Source organism: Kryptolebias marmoratus, linkage group LG7, assembly GCF_001649575.2.
Source record: "Kryptolebias marmoratus isolate JLee-2015 linkage group LG7, ASM164957v2, whole genome shotgun sequence".
NCBI lineage: Eukaryota > Metazoa > Chordata > Actinopteri > Cyprinodontiformes > Rivulidae > Kryptolebias > Kryptolebias marmoratus.
Genome location: NC_051436.1, coordinates 13,471,451 through 13,485,904, shown reverse-complemented (window position 1 = coordinate 13,485,904; position 14,454 = coordinate 13,471,451). Strand labels below are relative to the sequence as shown.

Genomic DNA, 14,454 nt, shown 5'->3' with positions numbered 1-14,454 from the left:
GAGAGGAATAAACACAGTTAAAGACTTGTTGGTAAATTAACTAGTTGTTGGATAATTAATGATCTAAATAACATTCAACCCGAATGTTATTTAGATAAAAGCGAAATACCACTTCAGGCGGAGAAAACCCACATAAAAATATTACAACAGTTCACTGCAAACCCATATGATGCACTCAATCCACTACAGATTACATGCAGTCTAACACCAATTAGGTGTTGTGATGAGAAGCTATTTTATTTTCTGCTTTTCAAGAGTAGTCGAGGGAAGAACTGAAAGTTAAATAACGTTTTTTTTTAAACTAAATCAATGACGTCATGACGTCGGTCAGTGTGCGTTCGCGCCTACGGCCGGTGTTCTAACGATCTGTGCTTCCTCGTCAGATTTTCCTACCGTAGCACGGCTAAACAGCTATGTCTAACGGTCGGTGCTACCCGTCAAAAAACTGCTACCGTCATGTTTACAAACCGAAAACTATAGCGGTTCGTGTTAATGTTAAATATATATATATCCCCGACATTTAAAATAAAAAAATAAAATAAGAAAAGTCTAGTTATTTCCATGCAGTGTCCAGAAAGAGGTGTTGTTCAGCTTGTAGGGCACCACAACTGCTTCCACCCACCTCCATCATCATCATCATATGAAATTACTTTTTGTCACAACAAAAAATAGTGGCTGGTAAAATATTTGAGTGGCTGGTAAAAATTTTTTAATTTCCACCCCTGGTCTGGGCACACGACATATATAGAGTCTGTAAAATAATTCCCGGATGTAAACAGTTTTACAAAAACCCTAATGAGTCTGAGTTACATTAAGCCCCCAAACAATCATTTGATGATGTAGAAACTGTTAGACGCAAAAGACACTCAGATCAAAAACACTGAAAATCATGTAGTTTGACAGCTTATATGGCTTTAATGCGTTTAAAAGAGTCACTAAGAGTCATTTTGGTGGGTTTTCTCACTTTGTGACATGGTCTCCAATCCTGGTCCTAGAGAGCCACTATCCTGCAGGTTTTACTTGTTTCTCTGCTCCAACACACCTGATTTGAATCAGTGGGTGATTAACAGGCTTCTCCAGAACAAGAAGTGATTTAACCACTGAATCAGGTGTGTTGGAGCAGGGAAACAAGGAAAACATGCAGGATGGTGGCCCTCGAGGACCAGGATTGGAGACCCCTGGGCTACATTATGAAAATCGGTAGGATGAGCCTCAAAGTAGTTCCATAAAAAAAACAGGAATAACTGAAGTTATTAGCCTACATTGTCTGATGCACTGATTCAACCTTTAATCATCCCTACCTGCCGAATGCTCTCCAGAGAAAAAAAAAGGACAAAAGTCTTCAAGGCAGTCAAAAGCCATATTTTCCAAGATGATTTAAAAGCTTGTCCCATGTGAAACGTTAGCTACATACCTTCTTTGTGGTGCCTAAAACCACGCAGCTACAGTGTCATTAAAATTAATCCGAGCTGTAAAACACTGAAGTCTGAATTACGGACTCACTGCTGCTGTGAAAAAGTTTAGGAAAGAAGGAGTTTGTCTTTTTTTCTAAACGGTTCCTATCCCACAGTAAGGCACAGAGCCTCAGTCACAACATTCAGCCACAGAAAGATGCATGGCCCTGTTGTAAAGAATTGCCCCCTTTCTTGCTTTCTTTCCATTCGCTTCACTCTGAAGAAAAACACCAGCCCAAACCTGCATCCAATCAGTTAAAGCAATTAATGGAGTGTGGGCGAGTTAAAAAAAAAAAAACCCTCTCCAGCTTGTTGTGAGGAAATCCCAGGCGTTCGCCTCCAAAATGAGCAGGAATTCATGTTGAGCAACTTGGACTTTCGCTCTCACCACAAAAACTCTGAGAAATAAAGACTTGGACTGAAGCAGATAAACTGAACAGAAGCAGACAGTCTGCAGTGGTTATTAATGCTGGAGGGAATAGTGTTTATACACAAAGAAGGAAAAAATGGCCTTTAAAAGAGTTTATGTAACATTTTAACCAAATTAGCTTTATTTTTTTTAGTATGAGTTTAGTTTAGACATGAAGGTTTAAACAACAAACTTAAAAACACTAGTGTCAGGCTGCAGACAACAGAACCATAAAAGCTTAAAGTTATTTTAACACACACCAAATTTTAAACTAAAAAGATGTGTTTTTAATCTTTTCTTGTGGTTGGACAAGACCTTTACAAATGTAGAAAACAATGGATAGTGTCACAAACTGAATAGTATTTTTTATGCTGCTTTTACAAAAACTGTCAAGTCTTTCTACAGCTAAACTACATATCTGGTAATTAAAAGTCTGCTGCTTTTCATGCCAGAGTTTTAAACTAATTTGTCATAAGAAGATCTTAGTCAGAAACTCAAAAGACGGCAGGTGATCGGCATTTTTTCAAGGAACAATATGCCTTTGATTTGCCTAGTTTTTCTTCTTTTTTTCCATATGGTAAAGGCACAATTTTGCCTTTTCAAAGATGGTGTAGCACTTTCTGATGATGTGGTATGTGCTGCCTCGGGTGACATAAACAGACCCTGCACTATTGCCTGGTATGTGTCAGACCCTTGAAAGTGGCATATTTAAACGCATGCATGCACGCCAACAACCTGCGGCTGCTTCCGTTTCATCTGCGTGGTATCGAGGTCCACATAAGCAGGAATTAGCGTGACAGTACAAAGCAGCATGAGCTGCAGAGTGTCCAGCACTCGGACGTTGATAACCAGTGACATGTCAAGATTCCCCACATTCCTCAGAGTTCACAAAAACAGTTATCATTGAAAGGATTTCTTTGTTTTTGTTTTGACTACACTCTGGAGACTTCTGCAGGAGGTGAAGGTCAAAGAGGAGGTGGGGGGGGGTGGGATCAGACAGGAAAAGAAATGATTGCTACATCCCAGCACTTTTTTTGGACCTCCTTAACATCTAACATGGCTCAGTGCATGTCTACCTCCAGGCTTCCCCTCCAGAAGTCTCCCGGTCTCCAAGAAGAGCCCAAAAACACAGAACCCATGCAATGAACGTGTCCCCGTCTCAAACAACAAACAGTCCAGGCGCTCCACAGCAAAGACGGATGCGTTTCTGCTCGGGGTCGAGTTGAGGTCCGCTGCTGCCACGCGTCTCCTCCCGAGGATCAAGAGGCTTTGGTGAACTTGATTTTGTAAACATTGTGCAACTTAGCATCATCGCCAAAGAAATGTTTGACGGCAATAACAACATTCCAGTCAACAGTCAATATCCGGGGAAATTAAAGGGCAAGTCATCTAAATGTCTTCTTCTGAAAATCCGCATTCGTCCGCCAGTAAATATTGTGAATATTTCAGTGAAACTGAACCTACCCAGAGGGGAAATGGAACTGACCTCAGAACTTTAAAAAAATAAAACTTTGACAAACACAAATCTTTATTTGAGGTCAGTTTATTGGCTTCTCCAAACCATATGTTGTCATTTTTACAAGACAGCTTTTCAAACCATGGTTTTAGTCTTTCGTTTCAGTCAGTCCCTGATGAAGACAATAATATCTGATGACAAAACTTCTTCAGAAATATTTTAACGTTCTGACATGTTCTCATTAGTCAAGCAATTGGCATTTCCTAACCTTAATTGAGGAGTTCTCATAAACTGGAAGTGATAACGCAATTGGATCTCAGTTAGAAATACAAGCAGCTTCAACAGCTTGTGTTTTTTTCTAATAATCGCCACTCAAATGACTTGTTTTCAGTGTTTTTATTTCAATTTACACTAACATTTATGTAACAGCTGCCTTTTAGTACTACATTGTATGCACATTTTGTTCAGTTCTAACAAATCTAGTTATTTTATCAAGAAAATAAAAGCTAAGTTATATGATAATGGTAATACAAACAATAGGCAGATTAGGAAATAATCGAAGGCAGGTTAGCGATTGGCTAATGTCAACACAGAGTCTATACATAGCACTCATTTTGACTTGAACATCTTTAAATTAATCTCTAATTGCATTTAGCCCAAACAGTATAGCAGATTATATCACACTTAAAGAACTGAGACAATATGAGACACACAACCCAAGCCTGTAAATCACACTATGAAGCACAGACTAAAACTAAAATCCAGCTGAAAAAAAGTGTATTTATGGTCTGAAGGGCTAGGAAATGATTCCATTTTCTAGTCACAATTTTATGGTTAAATCGTCAACGTGTCCAAATTGTCTTTCCTCAACTGAGACCTGAACAAGAATGGGAATGGAGGTAAATATGATGTTATTTGGATATGTTTATGTTGTACTGGCAGATGAAACAGGACATTATCTCCACAAACATGCCATAAACCATAGAGCTGTTCAGGCTGACAAGAAACCTCTGAAATAACAGAAGAGAGGGAGTTGAATTTGTATTTGAAAAAGAAAAAAAAACAGTAAATCTTTTAGTGGGAGGTATGATATGACATCACAGAACGGATATGACATCACGCTTACAGGTCAACTTAAAAAAAAACCTGTTCTACCTCTTTTTTCTTTTGATTTATTGCTTTGTTTTTTTGTTTTTTGTTTTGCTTTGCTTTCTCTTTCATTCCGCCTCCATTCATCTCCGGCAGAACAAGCCTTCGCCGGCACCATTCTGACAAAGACCAGAGCTCCCGTCATTCTCTCGGGCTACAGAAGAGGCTGATAAGTCAGAATGTGTGACAGGAGGAAAACATGTTACCCTTCTGCACCCCCTCTAACTCCATCTATCCGCCGCTCCATTCCTGTGCTGATCCTTCTTGATACAGATACTGAGGGATCGTGTTTGGCATTCAAAGAGAGACAACAATGTCCAATTTGCCAAATTGCCAAATTAGCCAAACTATGCGGGAACCGGGGTCATCATTCTTTTCTATCGGCTGGGATTCCAGTCATGTTTTGTGAAAGAGGCTGTTACCCTTGGCTGTTGACAGATTCATAAACAGCACTGCTGTGCAACGAAGGGATTTGGATACCGTCTAAAACAGAGACCTTACGCCAACGATAATAACTATCCACTGACAAGTTTTGAAGTTTGATCCTATTATTTTCAGATGTGCATAAAAACTACTCTAACAAATTAGGCAAACAACCAGAGAAAAGTACACAGCAGACCAACCTGATGCCACACCGATTGTCAAGCTTCTGCAAACTGAAAAATGCCTGCATCTGGAATAACTACCCATCTGCAGCTGTCTCAGTCTACAACTCGATACAGTATAAACACTTCTGAATGCTTATAAACACTATTTTATGCAGCAAATAAGGTCTAGCCTATTATATTAAAGGTACAGACGGTATATGTCTTTTAAGTGGGGTTAAGTGGAGTATTTGTGAACAGTCAGTATCTTACTTGCACTAGAGAGAAATCGGGACAGCAGGGAGAAATTCTCATGAAAAAGACAAGCTAACAGCTAGTCGGAGTAGAGCTCATTCAAGACTGAACAACTGAAGCTGAAAGTTTCCAAGCAGTTCAAGCAAATGCTGTATGACATATTTTTATATCTCGTTAGTTTTTGCACGAAACCGTTGTTTTTATTGCTACTATAATCTCAACCAAACATTTCTGCTTCTATACTAACTGCAAACGCTGTGGCTGTTAAACATATATATATATATTTACTTAATCAAATGCATTTTCCTCCAAACAAAAGCGTTCCAAGTCTGGTTGCATCTTCCTTGATTATATATGCTTCTCTCTTTCAGATCTAATTGCTTTTGGAGCCGCTATGTTTTTAAAAGCCCGTTTTAACTTATCAGGGGTTCATAAATTTTGCTGTCAAAACACATGCAAGGGTGTTTCACATCAACTAACTTCAGATGCACACGGCTAACAGCTCCTAAGCTTGCCAATGTCTGCTAAACGGCATCTACAGTGACATATTTCTGCCTTGACTGAAGCACGGTGCAACGTGAGGGGAGAACCTCATAGACAAATCAACGAGATAACCCACTCCCCTCCCATGAGATCTTCCTACATGATTGCTTGAGAGACAAGCGGGGAAAGCAGCGCAACGCTGCGGTCGAAGCGCCTCGCTGTGTTCTTCCTTCCTCACACCAACTCAGCCAAGTCTTAAACTGCTCTCTGCGGGTAATTAAATCAATAAAATGGATTAATAAGCCAGCGGGGCTCCAGACTCAACAACATCTGATGGGAATTAAAGAGGCGTGTGTTCTGGCACGATGACCCCGATGCTCTTTGCTTTGACTCTCACTCTGGGAGTCTTGTTTTCATTTGGAGACTTTGAAAAATCAGTCTGAATTCTTCCACTTTCTCTTTGCCTGAAACGTCTCTCTTTTCATCGTCTCCGCTAGTTATCTAACTGAGAGCTCAAAACAAGCAGACAGGAAAATAACAACCTCCCGGCGCAGCCCAACCGGAGCGTTTCAGATGTGCAGAGGTGATTATTGATCAGAATTCTCTGATTGTGTCCTCTAAGGAGAGCGCTCAGGGCGAGTTCGTTTTAAGTCCTTTAAATCTCTCTCACATGTCTCCACACTGCGAGACGGGCGAGCTGTCTAAATGACTGAGGTTTAACACAGCAGTTAGTTTCTGTAAACACAGACAGGCAGACACACTCACAGAGCGCACATCTGTTAGCTGCACCGCTCTCCAACAATCACAGACGCTGTTAATCCTTTGCGAGTTTGGTGATTGCACGTTCAGTAAAAATAACACATTAACCCTTAACCTTACAGTCACATGACGAAGGCCACCTGCATCGAGCTGTGACAAATTTAACGGACCAAAAAATAAGCATTCAGAAGACAAATATTGTGTAATTAGAAAGCTGGCAGGTGGTTTAACTCAATTTTCCACAGGGCTGAATTAAATGTCAGTAATGCAGTCGAGCAGAGGAAAATAACTTCACAGCCACAAGTTGGACTAATTTTGCGGTGGGACCCTTACAAGAACTAAACGCTGCCTTTAAGGGATTCATTTTACTAAGAAAAGGTGCTGCATTCTCCACTCCCTTTTAACAAGGATATTATTCACATTTCTGACCAAACATCAACAATAAAATCTGACAATCAGTCAAAACAGTGACTTAATGCCACTAAACACAGAGGATGCCTCGTAGATGCATTAGATGACATTGCCAGGACTTGACAGAGTTTGATGGGGGTCATATTGTGGGTTTGCATGAGTCCAGGTGGTTGTATCATTGCCCGGCATGCGGGGCAAACAGATGTCATAGTGGGCCAATGTTAAGACCAAAAACTTGGTGGCACACACAAACTTTTTAAAAGATCCCATCGAGCCAAAGACAGACCACATCAAAGAAGGATGGTCATATTGTTCACAAAGCATTACAGAACCTCATGACATCCATGCCAGCCTTCCAGACACAGGTACTGACTTTTTACAACACCCCTGTATTCACGTCTTAACAACTGGCATCAGCTGGACCACGGGTTCATTGTCCCACATGTAGGCTGACATTACTACCAGAAATGGCTGTCTTTGGAGGGGTGCTGTAACTGGGAGGTATGGACTGATGATGAGTGATGTATCAGGTTCAGCAATAAATCTTGGTTCTGCATTTTCATGGGTGACCATCAGAAGAGAGGACCAATCCTTCCAACGTTATGAAGAAACACACCGGCCTGTCACGGCAGTGTGGGGAGCCAGAAGGTTTGACTTCAGGTCACGTCTGGTCGTGATTGCTGTGATGGCACAGCGCTACATCCAGCATCCACAAGTCTCACCCCTCCCTGAGACAGCACCACGACAGTCTTACAATAAGACACCTGTCCACATGCCGCACAAGCGTCTATGAGCCTCCTGAATCACGTCGAGGTCCTCCCACAGCCAGTCAGGTTTTCCAATCTTTCCCCAACCAAAGGTGAGAGATCAGCTCGAACGTCAAATACAACTCACTGCCAATTTGCTGGATCTCGAGGGCTAATAACAACAGCTGTGGGCTGACAAGAAGCAGGAGGGAATTTCACTGTATGACATCATTTTGCATCAAATTACCACTTGTATCCAGAGTCCAGAGGGTGCCACACCCTACTGACGTGGAACCAGTGGTGTGCCCCGACAGCCAACTCTTTTATCCGTTTGCTTCGATATTACAATCACTGCACATATCACAGTCAGATGTAACCTTTCAGCATGTGCAGTTTCATTTCATTACTACAACTCTGTCCGGGTGCTTAACATCTTTTGTCAGCGAGGGTACGTACATACAAATGGCTATGGTATTGCACAAAAGCATAAATGGATGTAACTATGACCACTACTTCTATCTAAAATAATGTGTTTCGAGCCATAAAAAATAATTCCCTAATCCTTTGCACTATAAATAAGCACAAGTAAGAAACACAGGCCTAGAAGCCAAAGCACTCTGGCAACAGATGAAACAAATTCTTCGGTCCTCAAATGGAAGTGTATGAAATATAAGTGGGAAGTGAAGTAATAACAACCACAGCTTAAGGTAGTAAGTTCTGAAATGACAGCAGCTTTTTAAGTGCATGTAGAAACCGAAGGAAACCTGTGATTTAAAAGAGGAAATAATGTAGAGAACAGAATGGGCTGTGCCTTTCTGGGAGTCAGAAAGTTAAAGGTGAGCAACGACAAATGTAGTCTTAAACTCACACAAACACATCAGCGTCTCACCTCTCGAACTCTTCTGGCACTTTGCTGGAAGTGATCTGTTCTGTAGACATCTTACCCTGATTTAAACAGACAGGCTGCTTGTTTAACGTCCACACTTAATAAGCTCAGGAGGAACTTGAGGCCATAATCCTAATGTGAAAGACTAAAGTACAAACAAAGAGCTCTATACTTTCCTTTTTTTTTTCTTTTAAACAAAACCAATACACAGTGCACATAAACGTTTTATGAGTGTTAAGTTAAAAAATGTCCAGCATGACCTTTCAAGTAAAGTATCGTAATTTTAAACACATAAAAATACTTATACATGAATACTAAAGGTTATATTAGCTGGAGTTTAGAAGAACTCTGAATTAGTGTGTACAACAGGAAACAATTTAGTGCATGTTGCTCTGTGAACTGAGCCTTCGCTGGTGAAACTACCTACCAGTGCATTCATGCTTCAGGCCCTTGCCGTAGTACCCCTTCTCACAGATGCAGTCGTACTGTCCGGTGTGAGTCCCGCACTTACAGCTGGCCATCACGTCGCAGCAGTCCTTACCCGCCTCGCACAGAGAGGAGCAGCGCGACAGATCGTCCTGGATGTAGCTGCCTGTTGGCAGGTCTGAGGATCAAAAACAAACACATGACAATACCAGTGAAATGCATTAAACCATCACTGTAGAAGTCAAATATGGTGCTAAAATACAATTAGCTTTGATTAAAAAAAATTGATTTTTGTGGGTTTCTTTAGGCTCAATTTTAAAATAATCAGTTTTCCATGTGCATAATAAAGAAAAATAGCCTTACACATCAAATGTACTGAAACACTGGCATTATTAAATGCATGTTTTTTCAGGAAAACCAAAATAACAAACGAACTGACAGTACTTGGACAAAAGCAAGTTTAAGCAGCAGAAATGCTGACAGAAACGTCAGACTCAAATTCTTCTGTTTTCATCAGATATGAAGGTAAACCATCTTACAAAAACACACATATTATTTTCTTAAAAAGAACTTTCGCAAAGCTTGCTCCAGAGCAAACAATTCCCAATACAAAAAAAGTCCCAAAAAGAAATGAGAGCTGTGGCAGTGCTGTGGGCAGCTAAACTGGGAATGTAACTTGGATTTGAGCCTGGGGGCAAAATTGTCTTTGATTCTACTGCCATGCCCAAGACATAAATTAAGATTTACTTCTAGAAACTACTTTCCTAATTTGTTTATTGCAACTGTAGAAAGGCTGAGAGGGCCACAATTTCTCTGGCGTAGGTTCACAATACATGTGGCTCCATGACTTAAAACATGAATGCTTGCTTTAAAAGACTGGAGACTGAGTTGATAGAATGGCGTGGACTGGCTTTCATTTTCACAAATTTGACTTGGAGTGCCGCTACATCTAAAATTTCAGACACTGTATATGTGAACATACACATCCAGTAACTCCGAGATCATGTGGATAATTTATAGCCTACCACAGACTTAACACTGCATTAACTGTGGTGCTTTATTCTGATATTTCAAGGTTTAAAACCGTAAAGGACTCCCCCTTTCAAATAAATTTAGGGAAGTCTTTGTCTACTGTGAGAAAATGGCTTAACTTTTATGAAGTATGGAAGTAAAGTCTCAGGACTGTTGGCAGCACAATCAGTAGCGAGCATGTGAAATATATGTTGTCAGATTTTATGTGAAATATTCCTTTTATTCCTTTTAAGTAAACACTAAATCTTAAAGGGGTCAAAGGTGTGTTGAATTAAAAAAGTATTGCTTCAGGTCAAATGTTGATGGGAGAATTGGGACTTCAAAGACCCAGTCAAAAGACATATTAGCCTTAACTTCTATTTGCAAAACCATTAGCTGCATTTTGACTACAGATAACATTGTTTGCTAAGCTGCAAATATTTCACAAGGAACCAGAAGATTACATCAAACAAGGTTTTAGTTAATCTCTACTAAGATCCACAATATTGCAAAGAATAGGCAAATTGGTCTCAAGAGCCAGCTTTGGTAGGCTGGGGTCAGAGCGCTAAGGCCCCTGCCTTGTGCCACCAAGGCACTTGACCCGTTTGGCCCCTCCTGCAGGTGGTGAGCCCACAGGAAGGCTAACCCATGTAGCTCATTCAAGCTGAGCTTGACTGGGTTCCATGGCTAGAGGCCTGGTCACCAGGTGCTTGTCAATAAGCCCCCCCCCCAGGAATGTCTCCAGGGAGGGACTCCAGTAAACCATGTCTGGGCAAGGGACATTGAGTTCCTTGTTTTCTTCTTTCCATACAAATGTAGTAAATAGCTCTTTGTCTGGCCTGTCACCTCCACCACGTGAAGAGGAGTCAGCTGAGGTGGTTCGGGCATCTGGTAAGGATGCACCGTGGAAGCCTCCCTAGGGAGGTGTTCCAGGCATGTCCAACTGGGGGGGGGGGACCCAGGACATGCTAGAGAGGCTATGTCTCTTGGCTGCCCTGGGAATGCCTTGGAATCCTCACAAAAGGGCTCGAAGAGGTGGCTGTGGAAAAGAGGTGTCTGGGCCTCCCTGCTCAAGCTGCTGCCCTCCTGACACAACTCAGGAACAAGCGGCAGATAATGGATGGATGGATGGATGGATGGATGGATGGATGGATGGATGGATGGATGGATGGATGGATGGATGGATGGATGGATGGATGGATGGATGGATAATTGGTCCAATAAATTTGAATAATCAACGCCTCCTCTCACTGCAGTGTCGGGGTGAAAGGCTGACAAAAGTACACGGAGCAGAGAAAGGATGAAGAATGTTTCAGCTGCATTTAATCATAATCTGGCAGAGTGATTACTTCCAACAGTTATTTATGCTTTTTCTGCTTTCACTTGCGATTTGGAGTGTAACTCCTTTGAAAGAAAAAAATATCACAGATGTTTATTACAATTGTGTAAACACCATCTAAGAAAGCTGAGACTGTCTTGTGAAATAAGTGTGAAATGAAACCATCACACACCAATAAATCGCACATTTTCAGTATTCTTCCTCACTTGTTCTTACCTTCATGCAAGGCGTGACGAGCCAGAGCCTCAAACTCAACAAAGTTGTGCACCAGGTAGCAGTGTTGGTCTTTGGGGTGGGAGGCCATGTCATGGAGCTCCCTGATGTTCCCCTGCCAGATGCCCAGAGTGAAGATCTCAACACCTCGCTCCCTCAGAGCTGCCGCCACTGGCCGAGGGTCCCCACCATTAGAGTAACCATCGGTGATGAGGAAAATTACTTTAGTGGCATTACCACGGGACTGACGAAGAATTTGCTGTAAGAGAAGAGAGATATTCAGTCATTAACATTAACTTGCTGTTACTTTTATTAATTAAGCAAATAAAGTATTTTACATTTTTAGCAGATTTGTTTAATGTTACTTTATGTTTGACAGCAACTTGTGAGTGTTTTAACCAAACAAGGATAATCTTGAAACTCTGTTTTGTATAAGTTTCATCTTTATGTGTTCATTTAGCATCTTTTTATGTTATGTTTTCGATGTGTGATATGTTTATCTGACTTTTGTTTGCTCATTTTCAGTCATATTTAGGACATTTTGAATGTCTGTGCCAATTATTTATTTACTTTTTAGGTCCTTTAATGAAATATTTTATGCCCTGTTTTAGTTGTTTTGCAACTCTTGTTTAAAAGATACTGCTTTAGTTTCCCTTTAAATTTCTGATCAATTTTAACTCTTCATGGCTGATGGACCTGAGTTTTTGTTGTCATTTAGTGTCTATGCAGCAGTTTTAAATCAGTTTACTTTATTTGTCATCATCTGATATTAAAAAAAAAACACGTGTGGTATATTTAATGGCAGAATCTCTTCAAACAAAGACATACGAGCTGTGCTAGTAAGAAAAGATTTACAGTCACAACAACCACTGTAATGTCTAGCTTCATGTATTTTAACAGATTGCACTTGGTATTAATAAGAATCCTTCTTAACAAGCATAAAACCATTGTTGTCATGATATGCCTGGTGATCGGTCTATGTTTAGTCATACACAAGTTAAAAATGAGCCAGAGAAGGCTTACGTTACAAAATAATTGGATAAAAGCATGTCAGTGAGGCTGTAGAAAATGGAGGATTGAAATGGAGGTTTTGAAGCAATCACAGTCGTGACTCATCCAATGATGTGGCTCCCTTGCCAATCAATGGCCCGTAGTCTGCTGATGTGAAGCCATCGGCTAGGCTGGAACCTCGACCAAGTAGGTCCTAAAAACCGAGCTGGAATCCTTTGAACCCATGCCGGGTCGACCCAAGTAGGACAGAGTCGAGCCCATGAAGAAAGGGCTTATTGTGTTGGTAAGAAAGCTTCAGAGGTGCTAACACATAAATGTTACTACCAGCATCCAACTGCCACTAGTTTTCTTGCTAAACAAAACAAACCTATATCATACATTAAACAACCAAATAAGCCTTTCTTTCAATCTAAAAACAAATCTATTTTTTGGAAAAAGTACAATTTTTAATAGATGTAACAATTTTATTTGACAAGTGTGTCAAAGTTATGTCTTGGTTTATGTAGTCATGCTGTCACCATATATGTTGTAAAGTTTGACCATTCAAACACACGTCCCAAACATCACTGTGCATGCCAGCATGCTACCAACTCAGCCCTCAGCTTTAGTGACATGATTCAGTTGAAAAGCGAAAAACGTCACACAAGACCACTAACAACAGCCCATATTTCTAGGGTTCCTACAAACCCTACATCAGCATGGCAGAAAACAAGTGCAGGCTGGGAGGAAGGGACAGAAAAAGGGAAGAAAGCTCAACAATTGTAATTATTTCTTCTACAGACTATGCAGCTGCTTGCCAGTGGTCTAAAACCACCAGCGAAAGCTGCTGCGTCCGCCCCAGACACCAGCTACAGTTCTCAAACTATCTTTAGCCAGCGTTTACAATCCACCACATACAATTAGAAAGAACATTAAAGTCTCAGAAACATGTCTTTATTTTCCTCTAAAGTCAAGAAAATATCCAGCATGGCCATCTGCTCGCTCTACCCCAGAGACCGAGTTAAAAGGGTCTTGGTTTGCGTTAATGGTGTTTTAAATGAGGTTAAGATGACATAAAGAGAAAACCCCGGGAACAATGGATCAAAAGAGAAAGTTAAAGCACTAAGGCTGAGAGAAAAAGACTGAAGAAGCACAAGGAGCCAAGATGAAGTCAATGATAGATATCCACTTACTGGCTTGCTTAAAGCCACAAAGGTCATGGCATACCATAAAAAAAAATCAAACAGAAACAAAAAATGTGTGACAGGGAGGAGCTTTCTCTTTATTCCCAATCCAAGATGGATATAATTGCTCTTCGTGATGGAATTTAAAAGGTGGAGAAAGGGGAAGACGTGGAAGGGTGCGACCCCAGAGCAGAGAAAGCTCTGGTCTTTATTGTCTAATTGGCTAAACTTCTCGCAGATTTGGCACGAGCAACGTAATTACAAAGGAGCAAGGAAAGAAGGGGAGGATGGAGAGAGGGTAGACAAGAAGGAGACACTAGCTTATCTGAATTTCAAAGCTCCAGAGTTCCGCTCTGGTTCTCAAGATGAGAAGCCTGACGACGCCCACTCTCAGCTCTGTCGACCTGTTAACATTATGGACATTTCCATATCAGAACTTAAAAAAATTTAATGAATTGGCATGCCTTGCTAGATTTCTTTCTAGTTTTTTTTTATTAGGCATCCCCTCAGAGTGGTGTTGGGCAGGGGTGGAAATTAGCACCCGCCACCCGCCAAATGCGGGTAAATATTTGAAGTGGCGGGTGAATTTGATCAACACACACGCCACTGTGGCGGGTTGGCAATTTGAACAGAAAAGGTGTTATTTGTCCTCTTGACATATAGGGGGCAGCAATGTGCTCGAGTTGCTGCTGTTACGTC

At 41.0% G+C, this 14,454-nt stretch overlaps 1 protein-coding gene across 3 annotated transcripts in view; it reads right to left on the bottom strand.

Moving 5' to 3' along the window:
* Positions 1 to 14,454, bottom strand: part of svep1 (sushi, von Willebrand factor type A, EGF and pentraxin domain containing 1) — a 102,139-nt gene that overhangs the window by 59,228 nt on the left and 28,457 nt on the right. For all 3 annotated transcript variants that reach the window (XM_017433179.3, XM_025009853.2, XM_017433178.3), the window contains exons 2-3: positions 11,585 to 11,840; positions 9,020 to 9,196 (exon numbers count right to left, since the gene is read on the bottom strand). In XM_017433179.3, coding sequence (XP_017288668.1) covers positions 9,020 to 9,196; positions 11,585 to 11,840 — 433 coding nt within the window. The remainder of the gene's footprint in view (positions 1 to 9,019; positions 9,197 to 11,584; positions 11,841 to 14,454) is intronic.